A 23,881-nucleotide genomic window follows, 5' to 3' on the forward strand; every position below is an offset into this window, starting at 1 on the left:
TGCGCAGGCGCACCACGTGTTCGCCAACCAGCCGCAGGGCTCCGCCCCCTTTCCTAAGAGGTCCCCACGCCGGGGACCTGAAGCAGGATTTTTGTGTGAGTTTGCTGGGGAGGGAAGGGGGCTGTCCTAAAATATGCCGTATTCTTATGGTCGCCTCTGGCCCCGCCACTCAACGCCAAAGCATCTTGTGGCCTGGAATCTGTGTATGTGCTAAAGGCAGTAGGCAAAGGCGATACCTAAGTTTGTGTCACCGGTGAAGGAAAAGCTCGTGGGATTTCAGTAACGCATCTGGTATTATCCGAGACAACTAAGTCCAACTGGCTAGGGCGTCAGGGGGCGAGTACGGCGAGCGGAAGGCACAAACCGTCCCAACTGTTTGGGGTCTGGTTTCCAGGTTAGGGTTTGGGCAGGGGCTGAAAGTACCCGTTGGCGGAGGACAAGTCGGCTGGGCCATGTCGGCCTTCGAGAAGCCCCAGATCATTGTCCACATCCAGAAGAGCCTCAACTACACGGTGTTTGACTGTAAGTGGATGCCCTGCAGCGCCAAGTTTGTGACCATGGGCAACTTCGCCCGGGGCACCGGCGTCATCCAGCTGTACGAGATCCAGCACGGGGACCTCAAGCTGCTCCGGGAGGTGGGTGCCGGGCGAGACTGTCCTCGTCCAGGATCCGGGGGTACCGTTGGGGGGCGAGTGCGGGTTCGGAGTGCGGGGCCTGCGTTACGCCGACGCCTCTGTCCAGGGTCCCGCAAAAGCACCGCTCGAACGGAGCGGAGTTGATCGCAGATGGAGCGGTGCTGCCGACGTACATGCTGTTGCCCGAGCCCAGAGTTCTCCTCGGCGGCGAGTCCATCCGCGCCCGCCCGGCCCCTCCTCCAGCGGCCCCTGCGGTGCAGCGCGAGGCCTCTGCAAGCGACCGGACGCGTCCGGGTCTGAATGCGAGGCCCTTCGGGGCAGCGCGCAGTTCGTGGAGAATCTGCGAATGGGGGGCCTTGTTCGTAAAATGCTTTTTCATGCAAACAGAGCCAGAGCTGGCGCCGGTTTGCCTGCCGCAGGTGTAATTGCAGGAGACAGATCCCCTAACTTCACATTTATTCTTTCCACAAGTGTCAGTTGACTGCCTGGTATCCCCGGGCGGGCGTGTGAATGACAGTGTCCCCAATCTCAGGGGGTTTTCCTGCGGGAGAGAAAATCGGTCAAATAATCACACCAACAGTGCATCAGTGCAAACCAAGATGAATTCTCAAACATGAAAGAGCACGGTGCTGTGAGAGTAAGAACAACCCCCTCTCTTCCTCGCTGAAATCAATAGTGGAAACTAACGAGGCCGCACTAAGAGTCAAGGACGAGGTTTCCCTGGGAAACGGCCGGTGCGGAAGCTCAGCGACGGGAGAAAGCCTCTCCTTAAGAAACAGGAGTGGTAAGCAGGGACCGAACGTTGCGACACCTATACATACATCACGTAAAGTTTATGCCTGGCTCCCCCTGAGAATAACGGCATCATTGAAGGGCTTTAAGCAGTGTGTGGCATGATCACGTTTACACGTTTTGAAAAGACCAACAGTGAACGAATTTAAGAATCACGTTAACTCACGTTTTTTATACCTGTTTACCGTTTTAAAAAGCGCCTTGATTTGGGTTACCTGGACAAAACGATCATGCTCAGGCGTGTAGGGTTGGCATAGGCTACGCAGCGGTTCTCAACCTGTGGGTCGCGACCCCTTTGGCGGTCGAACCACCCTTTCACAGGGGTCGCCTAAGACCATCCTGCATATCAGATATTTACATTACGATTCATAACAGTAGCAACATTACAGTTATGAAGTAGCAACGAAAATAATTTTATGGTTGGGTCACAACATGAGGAACTGTATTGAAAGGGCCAGAAGGTTGAGAACCACTGGACTACAGGGAAGGTTGACAGCTCCGGGGATCAAAAGCTATAGAGAGAATCTGCTTGGAGGAGTCGGAGGTTAAACTGGTAAGTGAAGGATGAATGTAGTTTCGATAGGAAGCTTAGATTAGAAGGGCCCCATCCCACTTTAAACGTCTGTGAGTGTCCGTTTTCTTGTTCAGCTTGTCTTCTCTAGTCAGGGACTCAGTAAATGTGGCTTGTTCTTGTCTCTGTTTCCTTAAGTTGCTCACCACTTGCCCCCAGTCACCTGTTGCTGTTGTAAGGTCCAGTTCAGATGATTTGATTTCTGGAGTCCCTTCCCGATCCCCACACAAAGCAACCTTTCTTACATTGCGTTCCTGTGGTATTTACTCTCTGTGCCTGAAATACATCATTCTGTTCCATTTATCTCTAGATTGTAAGCTCCTGGAGAGTAAGGATGGTGTCTTTCTTTTTTTTTTTGAATATTTTTTTATTGACATTTTAGAGAGAGGGAGAGGGCCAGAGGAGAGACTGAGAGAAACTTCAGTGTGAGAGCTGAACATCACTGGGTTGCCTCCTGCACGCCCCCTACTGGGGATTGAGCCCCAAACCCTGGCATATGCCCTGATCTGGAATCAAAACCAGTGCAAGGGACGACACCCAGCCAACTGAGCCACACTGGCCAGGGCAGGGTCTTTCTTTAATATGGTATGTAAGGAGCAGTAACTCAAATTACTTGTTAAAAGAATGAGTAAATGTATGTCTGTAAAGGATATAACTTGGGTAATTTATTTTTTCCCTTTAAATTTTGTTTTTTATTGGTTTCAGGTGTACAGCTTAGTGGTTAGATAATCATACACTTTACTTAGTGTAACTTGGGTAATTTAAATATTGGTTTATTGATTATATGATTGGGATCAGGGGTCTAAACAAATGGGAAACATTAGAATAGCAGAAAGAAATTTAAAGGTGAAGTATTAGAAACAAATACCAACCAAAGCTCAACCAGAGAGCATCTCCAGACTTGTGACTTCTTTTTTTTTATATATAAATATATTTCTTTATTGATTTCAGAGAGGAAGGGAGAGGAGAGAGAGAGATAGGAACATCAACGATGAGAGAATCATTGATTGGCTGCCTCCTACACACGCCCTACTGGGGATCGAGCCCGCGACCCAGGCATGTGCCCTTGGCCGGGATCGAACCTGGGACCCTTCAGTCCGCAGGCTGACGCTCTATCCACTGAGCCAAGCTGGCTAGGGCTTGTGACTTCTTTTTTATAAGACTATGATTTGTATACATTGCAGGAATACACTTGTTCCAAAAGTGAAATAGTGCTCTTTGGTCGTTTCTAGAGGATTCTAACGAGTTTTTCAAATAAACTTGCTTTTTAGCAAAAGTAATGTGTTAATGATAGAACATTTCAGAAATATACAGGGTGACCTCAAAAATGTATACACACTTTGAATAAGGCAGTCTTTATTAAAATACATTTCATTTTCAAAATGTAATAGAATTAGCTGTTAAAGTGTTTATACATTTTTTGGGGGAGCACTCTGTACATAGGAAAAGAGGAAAATTAATATCATCCGTGATCTCATATTTCACCTGTATCTAAGGACTATTCTGAAGAAGGACCGGAACTATTTAATTGATGAGTTCTTTCTCCTAAAGAGCCTGTTGTCTAAAGAGGATAAAACAAATGGGAAAACATTTCAGAATTTACCTTGTATTTGGATGTGATGATGCACTGGGAAAGAATATAGATTAAGTACATGTTCAGTGATTCTCAACTCTTAACGTGTATTGTTGCTGTTTGTGTGTGTGTGTTTTAAGATATTCATGCGTTGGTCCCACCCTTAGAAGTTCTGGTGCACTAGGACTCTTGCATTTAGACTAGGGTGAGGCCTGGACATCGGTATTTTTTCAGCTTCCACCAGATGATTCTAATGAGTACCAGGGTTGACTTCAATGGGGCTAGAGGAATTATTTTATTACAATATTAGGTTACAGACTTGATTCTATCATTGTGGGACACCTCAAGTCAAAGCCTGTGCATCCAAGACAAAAAGGAAGGAAGACAATGAATCTTTGTTGGTGCCTTCCTTAGCTTGTTATTAAAGATTAATGGGAATGACAGCAAGGCCTCCATATACAGTTGAGCAGTTAGTTGCATCACCCATGGATGTCTGGCCAAGAGTACGAGAGCTGAAATCTACCTCTTTCATCAAGCCTTACCCGTGAGACTTCATCAGCCTGTAAAAGGCACCTTTTTTCTAATTGGCACAAAGGACTGGGGGTAGTCCTGAAAAATGGCAATATAGTTGGGGATGTTTACATTTTAAAATTTAGTAATGAGCTAATACAGCTCTGCTTTTTAGCCCCTGTGGCACTGAATTCACTGCTTGTTAGCATTTGGTAGCTAAACCTTTTAATGTTAATTAAGTAGTGCCAGGATGTGGAGGAGGAAATACTGACAAGCTGTACTAGACCCACCCACAGACAGAACAAAAATATCTCTCACTAGAATTATCTATCATGGGCTTCTTTAATCATGTTAACCTATTGTAGCAAAGAGAACCAACATCTGGGTCAAATACGACCATCATGGATGGTTACTTCCACTACCAGATAGCAAAAGTTAATATATACTAACTAGAGGCCAGGTACATGAAATTCGTGCATGGGTAGGGTCCCTAGGCCTGACTGGCGATCAGGGCGGATCAGGTTCCCTGCCTCCCCGCCTCCTCCTTCCCTTGCTCCCTCAGCGCCCCGCCACCACCACTGGTTGCCCACTGTGGTCCATGCCGCCCCCTGGTGGTCAGCGCACGTCATAGCAAGCGATCGAACTCCCGAGGGGACACTTTGCATATTAGTCTTTTATAGATAGATAGATAGATAGATAGATAGATAGATAGATAGATATGAGGCAGCTCCCCATGGCCTTCTAACCCTCTGAGTTCCTGGCACCATATTCTTGCCCATTAGGGCCCACCTACTTCTTACTGAGAGGGCTTTCTTCACCCTCTACCTCAGACTGTGGAAGCCGTTACCCATGATTTAGAGCTGGGGAGACCCAAGCCCACTGTGAAATAGTGGGAGGAGGAAGTGTGGAGCTGTTTCATCAGTTGGCATAAGCTGGAGCTGTGGATTAGTTTAACCATAGAAATTGTGTCCTCACATTGATTGGGTGTTGTATCACTATTACTATACTAGAGGCCCAGTGCACGAATTCGTGCACCAGTCAGGTCCCTCGGCCTGGCCTGCAGGATCGGACCGAAACTGGCTCTCCAACATCCCCCAAGGGGTCCTGGATTGCGAGAGGGCGCAGGCCAGGCTGAGGGACCCCACCAGTGTGTAATCGGGGCCGGGGAGGGAAGCAGGAGGTTGGCCAGCCAGGGAGAGACCATGGGAGGGCTCCAGGGCATGTCCGGCCTGTCTCAGTCCCAATCAGCCAGACCCCAGCAGCAAGCTAACCTACCAGTTGGAGCATCTGCCCCCTGGTGGTCAGTGCACGTCATAGCAAGCAGTTGAGCAGCCTTAGCATATCATTAGCATATTACGCTTTGATTGGTTGAATGGCCAACTGGACACAGCCTATTAGGCTTTTATTATATAAATATAGGATTATTTCAGGTACTTTTATTTGAAGGAAGGAGCAGGTGGGGAGGACGCACGTGATTTGAAAACTGACTCCTTTGTTTATTGACAAACATTTTGATTCTCGGTATTATCCCATTGTAAGATACTCTTCTTCATAAAATTGGAAAAACAACTGAAATAATATCAACCTAATACAGTGAATAACTGATGTTATCTTGGACAGCCTATGCATTAAAAAGAAAAACAATTAACATTCTGTGGTTCTGTGCTTCTCATCAGTATGGTCCTTTACAACCATGTTATTGTAGATGACTGTTTTTTTTTTTAATCTTTATTGTTGAAAGTATTACATATGTTCTCTTTTTTCCCCCATCGACCTCCTCCAGCTAGATAACTAATTTTGTTTAGGACAATTCCAGGGAGTCTGTGAATGCTTTGTTTTATACCTGGCTACAGAGTAACTGCCAATTTATCTAGATCCCAAGCCATGAGAAAGCTCAACAAGCTGAGGATTTCCAAAGCTTTGTACCATATAACGATGTCTTTTTAATCATGAAAGAAAAGTTTATAGTTTGTGTGAAGTGAATTTTCTTTTCTTTTTGTTTGTAAGTTGCTATGTAAACCCTATATGGAAATGCCCAGCCAAACGTTGAAAGTGGCAGGGAAATTATTTTTTAAATTGTGTGAAGCAGGCCCACCTTAATGGGAGGGATGAAGATTGGCACAGGAACTGAAGGTTTACAAGGGGAGGTGCCCTAGCAACTGGAGAATTCTGTGTAGGGAAAACAGTTTATCTGGATATATTTGTTTGTTTGTTTTTTGTTTTTGTTTTTTAAATATATTTTATTGATTTGTTACAGAGAGGAAGGCAGAGGAATAGAGAGTTAGAAACATCAATGAGAGAGAAACATCGATCAGCTGCCTCCCACACACTCCCCAATGGGTATGTGCCCCCAACCAAGGTACATGCCCTTGACCCGAATCGAACCTGGGACCCTTGAGTCCACAGGCCGACGCTCTAGCCACTGAGCCAAACCGGTTAGGGATGGATATATTGTTAAGTGGAAAAAATCAAGTCAAAGGCCAATATATGATGATCCTCTTTATACTAAAACAAACTTACGTGTGTTTGTAAGTGTACAGAAAAAGGTTTCGAAGGATGGGGATTACTTCCGGGGAGTGTCAAAGGGAGACTGACTTTTTGCCCTTTTGTCTTGTTTTGTTTGAATTTTTAGAGAGAACTGTATTATATAAACATTAAGAATAAAAAATATAAAAGGTGTAGAGACCAAATATGAGGAATAGTTTTGCCCTATTGAGGCCGACAGTAGATGGAAGGTGATATAAGGCCAGAGTATAGTGTGGGACAGGCATCCACTAGTGGCCTCATCTCATTACAGATTGTCCAGCGTTTCCAGGGGCGGAACCAGAAGGAAAAGCAGACTGCAGGGGGGCTGTCAGTGACCTGGGAGGTGAGGTTGGGGTCAGTGGGGACCTTGGAGAAATTAGAAACATCAGGAAGTAAACGAGTAATGAAAGTTCCTCAGAGGTGTGGAAGTAGGTGAGAGTAGCATAATGCATGTGTATATGTAGGAGGAGTCAGGTAGGAACTGATCCTATAGTCCCCGTCCCCCCCCATTCGCGGTTTTTGTTTTCCACAGTTTCTATTACCCATGGTCTAAAAATATTAAATGGAAAATGCAATAAATAAACATTCATAAGTTTTAAATTGCATGCCAGTCTGAGTAGGGAGTTGAAATCTCATGCCCTCCTACTCTGTCCCACCCTGTATCCGTGGTGTATATGCTCCCTGCCTGCTAGTCACCTAGTAGCTGCCGTGGTTGTCATATTGATGGTTTCAGCCCCACAGCACTTGTATAAAAGTAACCCTTATTTCTATTAATGCCCAGAGCCACTCACATAACTCTTACTACAGTATATTGTTATAATTGTTCTATTTTATTATTATTGTTAATCTCTTATTGTGCCTGATTTATAAATTAAACTTAATCATAGGTATGTATAGGAAAAAATCATATGTGTATATAGGTTCAGTACTATCTTCTGTTTCAAGCATTTACTGGGGGTCTTGGAACATATATCCCCCATGGATAACGGGGGACTACTGTATTTGGGCTGTAAACTCCTTGAGGGAATGGTCCGTCTTACTCATCTTTATGTCTTCTTCTGCCTAGTTCATTGACTTCCATATGATAGGGACTCATTACTAGTAAATGTTGAATGCTCGAGTTGGGCAAATCTATAAAGCTCTAGACTTGGATATCTTTATCTATGACGGGGGTGGGAGGGTAGTATTAGATCATTTCAAGGATCCTTTCTGTGATATGTTCTTCACACGACTTCCATAAGCCACATGCTTTAAGTAGTGCATTGGTATATACAGTGGGGCCTTGACTTACGAGTGTCCCGACTAACGAGTTTTTCGAGATACGAGCCGTCTCTCGGCCGATTTTTTGCTTTGAGTTGCGAGCTAAAATTCGGGTTACAAGCCAGCTTCAGATACCCCACCGCTAGTTGGCGCAGCGAACGTCACAGTGAATGCCACAACATCAGCCCAGCATCATGTGTCTCACTCGTTCACTTTTTGATGTGATATACGAGTAATTTGAGTTACGAGCTCCGTCACAGAATGAATTAAACTCGTAAGTCAAGGCCCCACTGTAGTTATTTTACTAATGTGATAATATATAATACTCGGAGCAGTAGCCTTTTAAATGAAAGGAACCTGAGAAGATTGGCTAATCTATACTAACAGCAGTGCCTTTGGTACACACAGGTATACAAATCTCTATGATTGAAAGGGTCCCACAGAGAACAGGACATAAACATTCTCAGTTTAGAGGGTTCTGCAGGGAAAACTATGAAATACTCATAACAATTTTTGTTCCTGTAGCCATCTGGAAAGAGCAATATCTTCATTACGTTCTCATTTCTACAGAGGCTCTTAAAGAAGAATACCACATTAAATGCCGAGATGTTCATATTTGCAAACCAATGGAGATGGTAGAGCTATCAGCATTTGAAAGTCTCATTAGCGAGATGAAAGGAAAGGCAAAATTAAAACTCATTCTTTTTGACAGTTAAATACTTTTAAACTATAGAAGAACTGGAGGCCCCCTGCACGAAATTCGAAATTCGTGTACTCGGGGGTGGGAGGGGGGTAAGAGGGGGTCCCCTCAGCCCAGCCTGTGTCCTCTTGCAGTCTGGGAGCCCTCAGGGGATGTTTGCAGCAGTCGGGCATCCTTAGCACTGCCACGGACGCGGGAGAGGCTCCCACCACTGCTGCTGTGCTTGCCAGCCATGAGCCCGGCTTCTGGCTGAGCTGCGCTCCCTCCGTGGGAGCACACTGACCACCAGGGGCAGCTCCTGCGTGTGTCTGCTCCCTGGTGGTCAGTATGCATCATAGCGACCAGTTGGTCTGCTGTTCGGTTGATTTGCATATTAGTCTTTTATTATATAAGATGACTAAAAGAAACGCATGATCATTTTTATCATAATTTTAATTGCTTTTTATATTACCAGCTTATTTAAACCCTTTAATAAGGCTGTAAATATCATGATTATAAATAGCTGACATAAATAATGTATCTTCTCTCCCTCCCTTTTATCAAGATTGAAAAGGCCAAACCTATTAAATGTGGAACATTTGGTGCAACATCCTTACAGCAGAGATATTTAGCTACAGGAGATTTTGCTGGAAACCTTCATATATGGTAAGATTACTTAATTAGTAGTAAGACCTGAGATTACAGTTTCTTTGATAGTCTTATTACTCTTCTTCTGAAAGAGAATTCTAATTTTTCTTTAGGTATTTAAAATAATGTTATCAGTACATTAATGTTCTAGAGACAAACCGTCTTCCCTACCTGTTTTCTAATGTGACCTTTTTTGACTTCTCACTTAGAATCTGCTACTTTGTAATTAAATTACTTTGACCTATTTATCTGTCTTAGGCTCCGAATATAAAACATAATGAAACTATTTTAATTTACCCTTGCTTTAACTGCTTAATAAGTAAGTTAGCATTTATTACAATGCATTAGTCCTTACATGCTATGTCATATACTTTCAAAGAAATGGGGAGAGAGACTAGTCTGAATGTTATTTTTTAAAATAAATATATTTCAGCACAAGAATATAGAACAAATGTAACTGTTGACTTTCTTCCTAATAGAGTAGAACAGGTACTACTGACTTGTTTTCATTGATAATTCTTTTAATTATGTTTTAAAAAGTAATGTTTTTTTAAAATCTGTAAAAAATAGTCTTTTAGCCTAACTGGTTTGGCTCAGTGGATAGAGCGTCACCCTGCGGACTCAAGGGTCCCGGGTTCGATTCTGGTCAAGGGCATGTACCTTGGTTGCCAGCACATCCCCAGTGGGGGGTGTGCAGGAGGCAGCTGATTGATGTTTCTAACTCTCTATCCCTCTCCCTTCCTCTCTGTAAAAAAATCAATAAAATATATTTTTTTAAAAAAATAGTCTTTTGCCCTAATCGGTTTGGCTCAGTGGATAGAGCGTTGACCTGCGGACTGAAGGGTCCCAGGTTCGATTCCGGTCAAGGGCATGTACCTGGGTTGCGGGCACATCCCCAGTAGGAGGTGTGCAGGAGGCAGCTGATTGATGTTTCTCTCTCATAGATGTTTCTAACTCTCTATCCCTCTCCCTTCCTCTCTGTAAAAAATCAATAAAATATATATTTTTTAAAAATAGTCTTTTAAGTAGAACCTCAATCCTGTTTAGTCTCCTGTTTCTTTCACAGTAATGCTGTAAAGATAAATATCATATCTCAAGTAGGTTGAACTATCTCAAATTTGCTAAGTGAAATTTTACAAATTTTGGCTCATAAGTTGGGATTACATCATGAAAAGCTACATTCATTTTGGTTTAAGTGTAAGTTATTGAAACCTGACTTGTTAAAGAGAAATGTGGATAGAAGCTCCAGTAGAAAAGCAAAAGAAGGGGAGCAAGCGAGAAAAGGGATGTATCGCTATAACCTACTTGAGCCATTCATTATGCAACCATCTCGTGTAGACTAAAGCACACATAGTAGTAGTTACTTTCCTGCATTCCTTTCTCTTAAATAACCAAGAATTAGACAAATTTCAGCCAGTTTAACTCTCATATTTGTGACCAGCATGATGATAAACTGAAAAATACATAACTAGATGAAAATCAATATGGAACTCAGTGAGAAAATAATACATGATAAAGTGGAAAATGTGTACCTAGTACACACTATTCATATAATAAAATAACCTCAGAAGATCTCTAGATGAAACTACCAAGGCCAACTTTGGAAACATTCTAAATCCTTCTTCTTTACTCTATATTTAAAGCAGTAATTATCAGACTTCAATCAGCAAAGAGTCCACAGGTTTGGGACCCCATCCCAGAGATCATTATTAGTGATGTCTGGGGAGGAGCCTGTGAATCCGCACTTATTAATAAGCAGACCTGGAATTCATCTTTGAAGAACACTAAGTGGACATGGGTTTGAATTCCAGGTTGAATAATGACCATTCTCATTGAGGGCTTAAAAGATGCTAAAGTGTAGGGAAGAAATTGGGAGTATTTGTATAAATTCATAGTCAAATCCTTATTTTTAAACAAAAACCTAAATATGGTATGCATTCTTACATTTTAGTAGTGAGCTAAATGTTTGGGATATGTGGCGTAAGTAAGAAACTGTCTTCTGTTGTTTAGGAATTTGGAAGCTCCAGAGTACCCAGTGTATTCTGTAAAGGGCCATAAAGAAATTATAAATACTATAGATGGTGTAGGTGGACTAGGAATTGGGGAAGGAGCACCTGAAATTGTGACTGGCAGCCGAGATGGTAAGTCAAAGTATTTTATGTACAATGTTTTAATATTTTTAAGATAAATCTCTGTACAACAGTATATCCTCTCTGAGTGGAAATCCTCAGTAACCCTGACCCACTAAATCTAACAGTCTGCTTTTTTAATAGGCAGGTTTGATGGCATATCCCTAAATTGTTTCATTCTTGAGTATTTTGAGATAGAGGAAAAGCACTTAACTATTTTAGTTTTGAGCAAGTTCAACTACTAACAACCACAGTTTCATATGAACCTTGAAGGATTTCAGATTTCTTTATCGGTTTTTGAGGCAGCTGACTATAATATGGGTGGTAGCTTTTCCTTTTTTAAAAAGCAGAATCAGTGCTTGTGAAAATTGTCACGTTGACAGCTGTTGAACCCTGAAGTTCTGTGATCCTTCCGCTGAGCACTGTAGAAAGCTCCAAGGACACCACGCGCTTTTCTGCCTGCGGTGACCACAAATGGACAGGTCTTAGAAGAAAAGAGGTGAATTTTCTGATGGTTACTCAAGAGCGGCTCTGTTTTTGAAATGAAATATTCTTTCCCCCCCTAGAAACAATACAGAATATAGAAGGAAAAACAGCATTCAGTCCACCATACCAGCCTAACTGTTAGGTGTGCTTTTCTTTCCCGTCTTATATACAACAGTGAATAGCTGTCAGTGTGTGTATGGTTTTGTATCTTACTTTTTCCATTTAATGTTTTGTCATATGTAAATGCTGCTGTTTTCATACTTACATGTTAATGACTGCGTCACATTCCATCCTATGGAGGTGTCACAATGTTCTAACCTGTTAATAAGCATTCAATTTTTGTTTACCTCAAATTTTTTGTTTATTGTTTTGGGAGAGTGACTTAAAAATAATAAATAGGTATCATTATGTATATAACTCTTTTGGAATAAATGTGTGTTGTGGCTTTTAAAATTTACTGTCAATTTTTCCAAATTATCTTTTTACCTTATCAGCTACAATGGAAGAGATAGATTTCCAGTCTACCCTACCAGCATTGATTTTCCTAGTTTTTTAGATAAAAATGGTACGCCATTCCAACTTTATTAATTTCTTTCTGTATTTGTTTACCAGTTAATTTTACTTTGTGAATTGTCTGTTTATGTTCTTTGCTCATTTAATTATTACAAACTTAATATAAATGTTATCAGTTTGTATGAAGCCAGTGGAGTGATACCTCTTGTCATATTTGCAGGAATTTTTTTCTCCTTACGGCATCTTCTTAATAACCTATTTTATTCTTGGAGATAAATCAAGTGGAATAGTGCCCCCTTTTCTACATTTATTATCCCTTTTAAGGATTTTTTTTTTAATGCTTTTCCTATGCTCTCTCAGGTACTTGCCTTTTAGCCATTTTATTACATGCATTTGTATTTCTCATAAGCAATGACATCATTTACTTAGCAGTCCTATAATTTGCATTAAAATGAGGAAGTTGAAATTAAATTGAGAAGAATTATTTGTTAATTTTTAAAAATAATTCTTGCCCTAACCGGTTTGGCTCAGTGGATAGAGTGTCGGCCTGCGGACTCAAGGGTCCCGGGTTCGATTCCTGTCAAGGGCATGTACCTTGGTTGCGGGCACATCCCCAATAGGGAGTGTGCAGGAGGCAGCTGATCGATGTTTCTCTCTCATCGATGTTTCTAACTCTCTATCCCTCTCCCTTCCTCTCTGTAAAAAATCAATAAAATATATTTTAAAAAAATAATAATTCTTTATTGTTGGAAGTATTACATATGTCTCCCTCCCCCCCCCCCCATTGACCTCCTCCAGTCCGCCCCTGCCCTGTTAATTTTATTTAATATTTCCCTGTTCTCTATTGCTACAGGGAAATTAAACTTAATTATGTATGAAATAGTATTCTAAAACCCAATGTAAGAAATTGTAGATGTAAAAATTAGTTTATTCCTCTGTATAAAGAATAATGCCAATGATTATATGAGTAGTAAGGAAATAATTTAAATGGCACTGGTATTATCTAAGTAACTAATAGATTAGTTTTAGGCTTAAGCAAAGAAAATGAAGTGTGGTTTGAATTGCATAACATCTGTGTTTGCCTTGTCAGTCATACCTTGTTGATAATTTAGGAACAGTTGTTGGCTTTTCTGTATATCTGTTTGGAAATTTAAGTCAGACATATGGGTTATATCTCTGATATTAAGTACAACTTACCCACTTCAAAGTTAGAAAAATGTGAATACTTTTTCAGATGTTAGAACATCTATAATATTACCATGGATACAGGAAGCCATAGGAAGAGAATGCAGAAAAGAAATGTCATTGTTTGCTGTTGAATTTTGCCAGTGCACTTTTATGTGTGGCAGGAACTGTGAAGGTGTGGGACCCAAGGCAGAAAGACGATCCTGTTGCTAATATGGAACCTGTACAAGGAGAAAGCAAGAGAGACTGTTGGACTGTGGCATTTGGTGAGTTATTGAAGGGCTCTTGGATTTGAAGTATCCAGTGGCAAAAGCTTCAAGAAAGTCCTCCTGGTGGTCTGTTTATAGTCTGTTTGTGGATTATTTCTGGCAGTTTATTGAGGCAAATAGACGTGGTGGTTGACGTCACCCTCTGAGGCCTGGGTTTGAAGTCTCACTGTCTACTTATTGACTGTGTGACTTATTGGCAAGTTATGAGGCATCTCTGTTTCTTGGTTGCTTCATTTGTAAATGGAAGTAATAATAGAATTTACTTAATAGTGTTGTTATGAGGATTCAGAAAGTTAATACATGTATAGTGCTTAGAATTGTGCTTAGATTATTAAGTGCTCAAAAATAATTTGCTGTTACTATGTACTTCTGTTTAACTAGATGATATTGACCCAGTTAGAACCAAATGCCAGTAATGGAGCTAAGTAGAGCCTCAAGGGCAAATGGTAGCTTTACAGATCTTACATTATACTCTCTATAGAGTATGTTTATTTTCTAGGAAGCAGTTATACCATTACAAAATTATTTCTTATAAATCTGACAACTGTGCTTCTCTACTAATATATTTAAAATGAATGCTGGTTTTGTAGGACTAATTGATGTTTACCCTTGTATCTCTTGCTGAGCATCAAAATTAAAATTATTTTTGCTAGTAAGAGGTACAGACCATATTTAGTTTTAAATCTCTATTTTCTTTCCCCTTTTTCTTAGTATAATCCTGTGTAGATAATAGACATTAAAAGTAGGATTTAACAATATATGTGATTTGTTCAACTTTTTATGTTATTTTAAAATTGCACTGTTATTTAATTAGAGGAAAGTTTTAGACTTCCACTATAAAAAAATAAATTATTGTATGGGAATTACTATGTGTGTATATTTTATGAGCAATTATATAAACTTAAGAAATATGCTTGGGGAGAAATTTCAGGGTTAGTATTTGGAATCATCATCTAAAACTTGGTATAATAATTAAAAAGTAATTACCTTTGGGTTCATTAAAGCCTTTCATCATTGATCTAAGGAACATAAGTACATTTTTAAGTATAGGTGCTTAAGTTTAAAAAGAAAATCCATGGATTTGACAAATTTTTATGAATGCCAAGTAGGTGCAAAGCAGTGGGCATATAAAGGTTAGACAGATGTGTTATCTGCATCAAGATGCTTATAGTTTAGTAAAGAGGACATGATATCTACATTAATTATAGTGCAGCCCTAGCTGGTTTGGCTCAGTGGATAGAGCATTGGTCTGAGGACTGAAGGATCCCAGATTCGATTCTGGTCAAGTGCACATGCCTGTATTGTGGGCTTGATCCTCACTAGGGGATATGCAGGAGGCAGCTGATCAATGATTCTCTCATTAATGTTTCTCTCTCTCTCCTCTCCCTTTCTCTCTGAAATCAATAAAAATATATTTTTAAAAATTATAGTACAAGGTAGGAGTGATAAAAGGTCATGAAAGACATGGACAAATGCAGAAGGAGTCCCAGGGAAAGATGAACAGGGTGAGAGGGCATTTTTGACCAAAAGGATATATAGAATTTGAACCCCTGAAATTGGAAGGAAATTTCAAGTATAAGGAATAGCTTGGAAAGTGTCCAAGTATGTAGAGGAAATACTGTAGTGGTAGAAATTGCTTTAAAGATGGCTCAGGCCCACAGCCAGAGGTGTTTAGAAGCCAATAATAGTCTCGCATATCCTTTCAGTAGAAAATGAGCTTTAAAATAACTATATCAAATACCAAATTAATACTCTGATGTCCTGCCAGGATCGGATAACATGAGATTCTACCCAATGTGATTTTGTAAAATCTGATTCAGTACAAATTATATGCATCGGTTCATAAAATGATTTTTACCAGCCTTCAGATCAGCATTTATAAGGATCTGAAATGATGTGTCTTGATCTGTAGGTAATGCTTATAATCAGGAGGAGCGTGTTGTCTGTGCTGGCTATGACAACGGGGACATCAAACTGTTTGATCTCAGAAGCATGTCACTGCGGTGGGAGACAAACATTAAAAACGGGGTATGTACATTTGGATTCTGTTAATTTTATGTATGTATGTATGTATGTATGTATGTATGTGTGTTAATCCTCACCTGAGGATATTTTTTCATTGATTTTTAGAGAGAGTGAAAGGGAGAGGGAGAGACAGGGAGAAATACTGATGTGAGGGAGACACATCGATTGATTGCCTCCTGCATGTACCCTGACCAGGGCCAGGGAACCTGCAACCAAGGTATGAGCACCTGACCAGAATTGAACCTGGGACCCTTCAGTTCGCAGGCCGATGCTCCACCCACTCAACCAAACCAGCTAGGGGCATCTGGATTATTTTTAATTTCTCTGAGCATGTTGTCACCTACCTCTGAACTACTACAAAAGGAAAGTGATTCTAATAACTCATCCCAGTACAACCACTCTACCAGTGGTTCTTAACCTTTAGGGGCTCTGAGCCCTTTGGGAATCTGATGAAAATCATGGACCCTCTCTTGTTAAGTGAACACACACCCAGATGTGGTATAGCAGAGCTGGTGAGTCGCCAGCCCCTGTGGCGGACTGTGGACACCTGTGCGCTGCGCATTGTCATATCAAAATGAACACGTAAGAGGCCTTTTTCTGCTAATAGGAAGCCTGAAAACAGTAATAGCCTCTCAGATTTTAGGGTCCTGAGTTGTACACCTCTCAGGAGGAATGGAGCTCCTTCCTGTTTCCTAACGTCAGCCTTGACTTAACTGTGTACAGTAATTGGGGAACTCAGGTGGTTTGATCTTATTAACCAAGAAGAATTTTTTTTTATGGTTTAAAAGTTTTTAATGTATTGATTCAGTTTAAATGCTTTCACATGAGCTAATTACTTTAAAGTTGTTTTCCTTAGCTTAAAAGAATCTACTGAATAATATTCATTGGACCATCAATAATAAATATTCTGTATTTTCAGGTATGTAGCCTGGAGTTTGACAGAAAAGATATAAGTATGAATAAGTTAGTAGCTACGTCTCTGGAAGGGAAGTTTCATGTTTTTGACATGAGAACACAGCACCCAACCAAAGGTTTTGCTTCTGTTTCAGAAAAGGTAAATCTGAGGGGAATGCCTTTCTATGAAGAGGAATGTTCTTAGCTTGTTTTAGACTAATAAATAGACTTAGTCACCAAGGTGCCTTCCAGGTCTTTATGGGAAGGGAGCTATTTTTAATATCTTCTTGTGGGATCTTGACAAGGTTTTCTCGGCAAAGAGTACTTTCAGAAAGCTTACCAGTTTTAGACTCCTTGATTATAATAAAGGCCTCAGTTGGCTAGGAATCTTATTTTGTAGTTAAGGAGCAATCATAGAAAAAGTAGCTGATGACAAGTATGTGATAAACAAAACCTAGCCTTGCATTTCCTAATAAATATATAATATTTGTATTTATACCTAATTATATACTCTTAGGTGTATACCAGTATACACCTTAGTATAATACTAATTATATACTTTTCAAAATATATCAACATATATGTATTGTCATTTAACCACGTTTTATTTTACATTCCAGTTTGTTATATTAAATAAAATTATTTAAAGTATTAATCACTCTGATTGATACATAGTGGGTGCTCAAAATGTATTCATTCTTTTATTCACACTTATATACACACATACTTTGCCTTGTTTTGAATAGTATTTGATGAAGCTTAAAAGGAAATGTGGTATTACAATGTTAGAAAAATAGATGAAGAAAGCGGGGCAAAGGGAAAATACTTGTTAAAATGGTGTCAGAAGTAAGGGGATTGCATAAAATTCATGCTGAAACGTCCTCTCATTTGCAAGGGAGGGGTGAGAAATGTGAGTCTGAGCTTCCTCCGTTTTAAAAATAAAGGTCGGTTACAGATTTATAGTTTCCATGAGATTAAAATAAATAAGTTGTTCAGGAAATAAAAATTCACTCCTTTTCTCACTCTACCATGGATTCAGTAGTACTTCCCAAATGTTCCTATTTTGTCTTATTATTACAGCAATTATTATTGCATGTAAATTACTGCCACTGCCTGATGAACTAAATTCTTAACAAGATAAATATATTTTGTAATATTGTTTTTACTGTTGTTTCAGAGTATATTAAGTATCTATCAACATAAATCACTTCACTAAGTTGTTTTATATACAATTGCAACATGTTTCTTATTATCTACAAATTATAGTGTTATCTTTAAAAATTTTTTCTTTTTTTTAAAAAACATATTTTTATTGATTTCAGGGAGGAAGGGAGAGGGAGAGAGAGATAGAAACATCAATGATGAAAGAGAATCATTGATCGGCTGCCTCCTGCACGCCCCGCACTGGGGATCGAGCCTGCAGCCCGGGCATGTGCCCTTGACTGGAATCGAACCCGGGACCCCTGAGTCCCCAGGTCAACGCTCTATCCACTGAGCCAAACCAGCTAGGGCTCAAATTTTTTTTCTTACATTTAGTTAATCTAGTAATTGCTTAATCTGACAAATAACTTGTATTTTAAGAGATCATATCTCCTCTTGGTTTGGGGGTTTTTATCATCTTCCAGCTTAATTTTTTTTAAACTACAAAACAAATTAAAATAAGTTTTAAGAGCTTGAACCTTATCACTTGAGGACTCACACACTTAAAGTGTATATTTTGAGATGTGGTTTTTTTTGCAGTTTTTTTAAAGTATTACATGTCTCCTTTTTTCCCTATTGACCCCACTCCGAGCCACTCCCATCCCCGAGGGCAAGCTCCCACCGCCCCAGTGTCTGTCCATTGGTTATGCTAATATGCATGCATACAAGTCCTTTGACTGATCTCTAACCCCTTCCTCCCCTGCCTTCTCTCTGAGGTTGGACAGTCTGTTCAGTGCTACCTTGTCTCTGGATCTATTTTTGTTCATCAGTTTATGTTGATCATTAAATCCCACATATAAGTGAGATCATGTGATATTTATCTTTCTCTGATTGGCTTATTCCACTTAGCATAATGCTCTCCAGTTCCACCCATGCTGTTGCAAATGGTAAAAGTACCTTCTTTTTTATAGCAGCATAGTATTCCATTGTGTAGATGTAGATGTGTATTATGACCATAAACACTGTACGTAAGTTCTTATGGCCCTTATTTTGAAGACCAGACAAGTCTAATGGTGTAGATTGAAAATAAAGCTCTAGGAGCTTTCAGTTAAATTTCATTCTGTCTGGGAACTCTCAGTACTATCCACTCAGTTTTGCTGTGAACCTAAAAAACACTAAAAAATAAAGTTTATTATTTTTTCAATATATTTTTATTGATTTCAGAGAGGAAGGGAGAGGGAGAGAGAGTTAGAAACATCAATGATGAGAGAGAATCATTGACCGGCTGCCTCCTGCACGCCCCCTACTGGGGATCGAGCCTGCAACCTGGGCACGTGTCCTTTACCGGAATCGAACCCGGGACCCTTCAGTCCGCAGGCCGGCACTCTATCCACGGAGCCACCGGCCTGGGCAATAAAGTTTATTTTTTAAAAGTTCAGTCTGTCTTTATTTTTCCCTTAGGAAGAAGTATAATGGTTTGTATTTTATGTTTTTTGTTTGTTTGTTTTTGCTCTTCAGAGTGAGCTAGAGGCGTAAATGTATGCAATCTATTTGCATAGTTTATATGGTACTATAAACTTAGGCTTTTAATCTGATAACTTTTTTTAAAAAAAATCCAGTACAACTTTGTTTCATAAAGCAATAAAGAAAAATTATGTTTTTCCTGATTTCTGATGGTTCCTTCTAAATCTTTGGAGCCATTATAAAGAGAAGGACCAGAAAATAATTACTTTTATAGCAGTTGAAAAGATAGAAGGAAAATTTCCTTATTTGCAGGGTTTCTCTTCTAGGGCAGCCTTTGTCATAAAAACTTATAAACAGGTTGTGTGCTTCTCCTGCTGTTTAGGCTCATAAATCTACCGTGTGGCAGGTCCGACACCTGCCCCAGAACCGAGAGCTGTTCCTGACCGCGGGAGGCGCCGGCGGCCTCCACCTCTGGAAGTAGTAAGTCTCTGCTGTGCACCCGGCCCTCTGTGGGCCACTGGTGGGCATGAACTAGGACTAGAGTGAACTTTCCCCCTTATTTTCCTCCTCTGACTTAGTTCATTTTGCTATGATTTTAAATTTTATTGTATTATGTAAGTATTATTTTCTAAGCATTTTTAAAACAAATTTACTTCTTTTACACATACTAAATAGTAACCTTTTGACTCATTTAGTATGTTTGTTATTTAGTTGTCTTCCATATATTGTAGTGTGGTCAGGGTCCAGGAACAATTCTTTTCATAGATTTGAAATCAGGGATTTTTGCTGTATTTTTTTTAAAGGAAAACTTTCACCAAAGGCTTTTGTGAAGTATTATAATCAGGTTGTTAGAACACTACCTCTAGAAGATAGGAAAAGGGTTGAAATTGTTAGTTTTAGATCCTAGTAATTCAGTTGCCCAAGTTCAGATAACATCCTTGTGATAGAACCAGAACGGAGCCCAAGGGCCCTGATTGGTCTCCAGGAAAAGCCTTGTACTTGAGTTTGCTTTCTGCATACCACAGGCAGGGTGAGTGACGGAGAGCTTACCATGCGCTGTGCTCTGAATCCCAAAGGCCTGAAGAGGGCAGTTACTAGTAGCTACTCATTTAAAAGGCCTGATAAAAACTGCATTAATGGTTATCTCTTTCTGTAAACATCACCCAAGGGGGGAGGGGGGAGGGGGAAGAAATAAACACAAGCTATAAATGAAAGATAATGTTTGAAAAAAAGAAATAAAAGAAAAATACCATCTTTAATGCTTCTGGGACTTTCACATTTACAAAATACTTTATTTTTTTAAAAAAAAATGTTTTTATTGATTTTAGAGAGAGGGGAAGGGAGAAGGATAGAGAGATAGAAACTGATGAGAGAGAGAGACATTGATTGGCCGCCTCCCGCATGTCCTTCGCTGGGGAGTGAGCCCACAGATGGGGCATGGTCCCCTTTTGGGAATCAAACTGGGGACATCTTGGTTCATGGGTCAATGCTCAACCTCTGAGCTACACTGGCCAGGCTACAAAATACTTTTCTATTTATTAGCTCCTTGTAGACGTTAGAAGGGGTTCTAAAAAATAGGGCTACAAAAGCATTTAGGAATATAGCTGACCAAAAACCATGAGTGAATGCTTTAGATCAAAACGATATAGTTTCTGTGAATAAAAAGCAGAGGGAAAGTGTTGAGAGATCTAGGAGAATGCCTGGTAGATAGGTCATTTGGTAATTTCCCTTTTCTCAACACCGTTGTCCATTGTTCCTCCCTGATTGTTCCAACCCGGTCTTTCCTCTGGGATCAACTCTGCAGATCCCTGTAAGCCATGCAGTGGCACCTCACTGTTCTACCTGAGGACCAAACTCTTTAGGCTGCTAACTTGAAGCACTGAGTCCAAGTTTTCTTAGCAATCCACACATGGAGTTGTTTTCCTTATGATACGCAACCACGTTTATAGCTGGCATTTTGGACTCTTGTGGATTTAATTAATATCAGTGAAGTTGGGTCTGTATGCATTAGAAATTTGTAGCTTATCTCAAAATAAACTTTAACCTTTACCATAACAGATATCTAGTCTAATCTTCAAATTGGTTTGGAGCTTTGCTCTCAGGTATTATACCAGCAAAGGAGATCTGGTTTTTGCCAGTCTCCCTTGGTAGTAATTCCATTAAATTCTAAGTATTTCTTAAGCACCTAACCAAGAATTCCTAAGGTAACTCATCTAGTTATTTAGAAATTGTTTTATGAATGAATGGCCCTCAACATGCTGATTTTTTTGTTATTGTTTTATATTTTGAAAATCTCAAAACATTAACAGACAGTCTGGTGGGTTTAAAAAGTCTTTGTTGCCCTGACCGGTTTGGCTCAGTGGATAGAGCGTCGGCCTGCAGACTCAAGGGTCCCAGGTTCGATTCCGGTCAAGGGCATGTACCTGGGTTGCGGGCACATACCCAGTAGGGGGTGTGCAGGAGGCAGCTGATCGATGTTTCTCTGTCATCGATGTTTCTAAATATCTCTCTCCCTTCCTTTCTGTAAGAAATCAATAAAATATATTTTAAAAAAATAAAAATAAAAAATAAAATAAAAAGTCTTTGTTATTTTTTAAATACTAAATTGCTGCAGCTTTTGCCAAGAGATATGAAAAAAAAATCTGTTGACTATTTATTAAAAGGAATTGTAGAGTCTGAGAGGAAGAAAGAACAGTAGGTTATCTACCTACCGCTTCTTGTATCTCTGCTCTGCTCAGTTGCTTTGTGTCCTGAAACTCGGCCTTTCTTAGCATTTATAAAATACAGATAGTATCATAGTTGATACCTCATAGGCTTTAAAAGGCCTTTTAAGGAGGAGCAATACCCCAGTATTTCACTAGGAACACATCTCCATGTTGGGAGGGATGTTTCTTTTCCCCCTCTCTCAAATTTAGCCCAAATAGTATTTATAACTTGTTCACCTTCAACTCTTCTTATTTATAAATTTATATTTTCAGCTGAAAGAAAATCACAGGGTTCAGAATGGCTTTTTTTGCGTTTTGAAGCAATGATGTTTAGGCTAAAATCTCCCAGCAGTGCCTGCCCATAGAGTGGTACACAGAGGTCCTAGGATCTGGCCTGGAGCTCAGGGGATGGATGAATCAAGTGGATCAAGTGTCTGCCATCCATTCTGGAAGTGTTTGGACGGGTTCTGCAAATGGTAGTTGCAGCTTTTGCCTTTGCACACGCTGTATACCTTCTTTGTTCTTGCTTTCAGCGAATACCCTGTTCAGCGGTCAAAGAAAGATTCTGAAGGAGTAGAGATGGGAGTTGCGGGTTCCGTCAGCCTTTTGCAGAATGTTACGTTGTCTACCCAGCCCATTTCCAGTTTGGACTGGAGTCCAGATAAAAGGGGCCTCTGTATCTGTAGTTCATTTGATCAAATGGTGAGAGTACTGATTATTACAAAACTCAATAAAATTTGATCTGAAGATTTTGGACTTTGAAACCCTCCAGCGGAACACTCATAGAATTTTGAATGTACTCTGCATCCTCTGACTCTCCTTGGACAAGGCTGGATTTGACTGATGAAAAAGGCACAGATGCAAACCTCAGGCTCGCCTCTCGGTGTGGAATGCCCAGCGGTGAGCTCCAGCCACCGGGCTGGTCACTGCTTTGCTGCTGCACAGGGGGCACCACGGTCTCCAGAGCCAGCTCCGCTCCTCTCCCTCCATTTTTGATAAAGTTGGCCCTTGTCTATATTTCACCAGATTTAAATTTGTTCTGCGTCCCCAAAGTCCATATTTCATCATAAACACCTGTGTTGCCTTTCAGTGTTCACACGGTCATGGTAGGGATCACTTAGTTTGGCTTAGGATGGTTTGCCTTGGTGAAACTACTGTGAATTAACCTTCATAAATACACTTTGGGAGCTTTCACAGTCACTAAGTTTCAGTACAAAACATTACTTCACAAAATTACCATAATGTGCAGTCAAAATAGATTTGGGTAACTGTGTTTAGCATTGTAACTCATAAAATGAGATACTGTGATTTACAGAGACCTCTTTTTTACCTAGAAACGGAGTTAAATTAGTGAGACTTTCCATTGTTGACTATGGTAAGTGATGTTGAGATGTTCAAGTTTTGGGGGTTTTGTAACCTTTTTGTCAAACTTTTTAATATATTTTATGAATAAATTTTTGTTTTTGAAATCTATGGTAGATCTGATTCTTTGAACTTAGTAGTAATAAAATAAACACCATCCCTTATTTTGCTTTATAAATGCTTAATTAGTACCTCTTACTCACTTTGTTTCTTCGCTGTTCATATCTTTGGCTAACTCAGGTATTAATTGTATCAGTTTCATTAAGCCTACCCTCCTTCCTGCATTCCATAGACAGCGCACCTAAAAAATTTGTAATATATGAAATTCATGTGATTTCAGGGGTTCTTGGAAAGTCACTTGTTTGGAATATTAAATTCAGAAAATTAACTTTAAAAAAAAGCCCAAAATCTTGGATAGAACAACACTATGGACATAATTATGAAAGTAAAATTAAATTGAACTTTAAAAATACCTATCCCTGCTTTTTGTTTGGTTGGTTTTTTTGTTTGTTTTA

At 40.0% G+C, this 23,881-nt stretch overlaps 1 protein-coding gene across 3 annotated transcripts; it reads left to right on the forward strand.

Moving 5' to 3' along the window:
• The first annotated feature begins 118 nt into the window (after positions 1 to 118).
• On the forward strand, positions 119 to 23,473 carry WDR92 (WD repeat domain 92). Of its 3 annotated transcripts, none has more exons than XM_036334302.1 (8): positions 122 to 635; positions 9,112 to 9,212; positions 11,205 to 11,335; positions 13,672 to 13,773; positions 15,689 to 15,804; positions 16,721 to 16,855; positions 19,682 to 19,779; positions 22,538 to 23,473. In XM_036334302.1, exons 1-8 carry the CDS (start codon positions 453 to 455, stop codon positions 22,743 to 22,745), a joined length of 1,074 nt encoding a protein of 357 aa, XP_036190195.1. In that variant the 5' UTR covers positions 122 to 452; the 3' UTR covers positions 22,746 to 23,473. The 3 variants fall into 3 exon arrangements, with proteins under 3 accessions (XP_036190196.1, XP_036190195.1, XP_036190197.1); XM_036334304.1 differs by having other exon boundaries at positions 125 to 635; positions 22,278 to 22,681; XM_036334303.1 differs by lacking the exon at positions 16,721 to 16,855 and having other exon boundaries at positions 119 to 635.
• Positions 23,474 to 23,881: the final 408 nt, after the last annotated feature.

Source organism: Myotis myotis, unplaced genomic scaffold (assembly GCF_014108235.1).
Source record: "Myotis myotis isolate mMyoMyo1 unplaced genomic scaffold, mMyoMyo1.p scaffold_m19_p_14, whole genome shotgun sequence".
Classification (NCBI taxonomy): Eukaryota; Metazoa; Chordata; class Mammalia; order Chiroptera; family Vespertilionidae; genus Myotis; species Myotis myotis.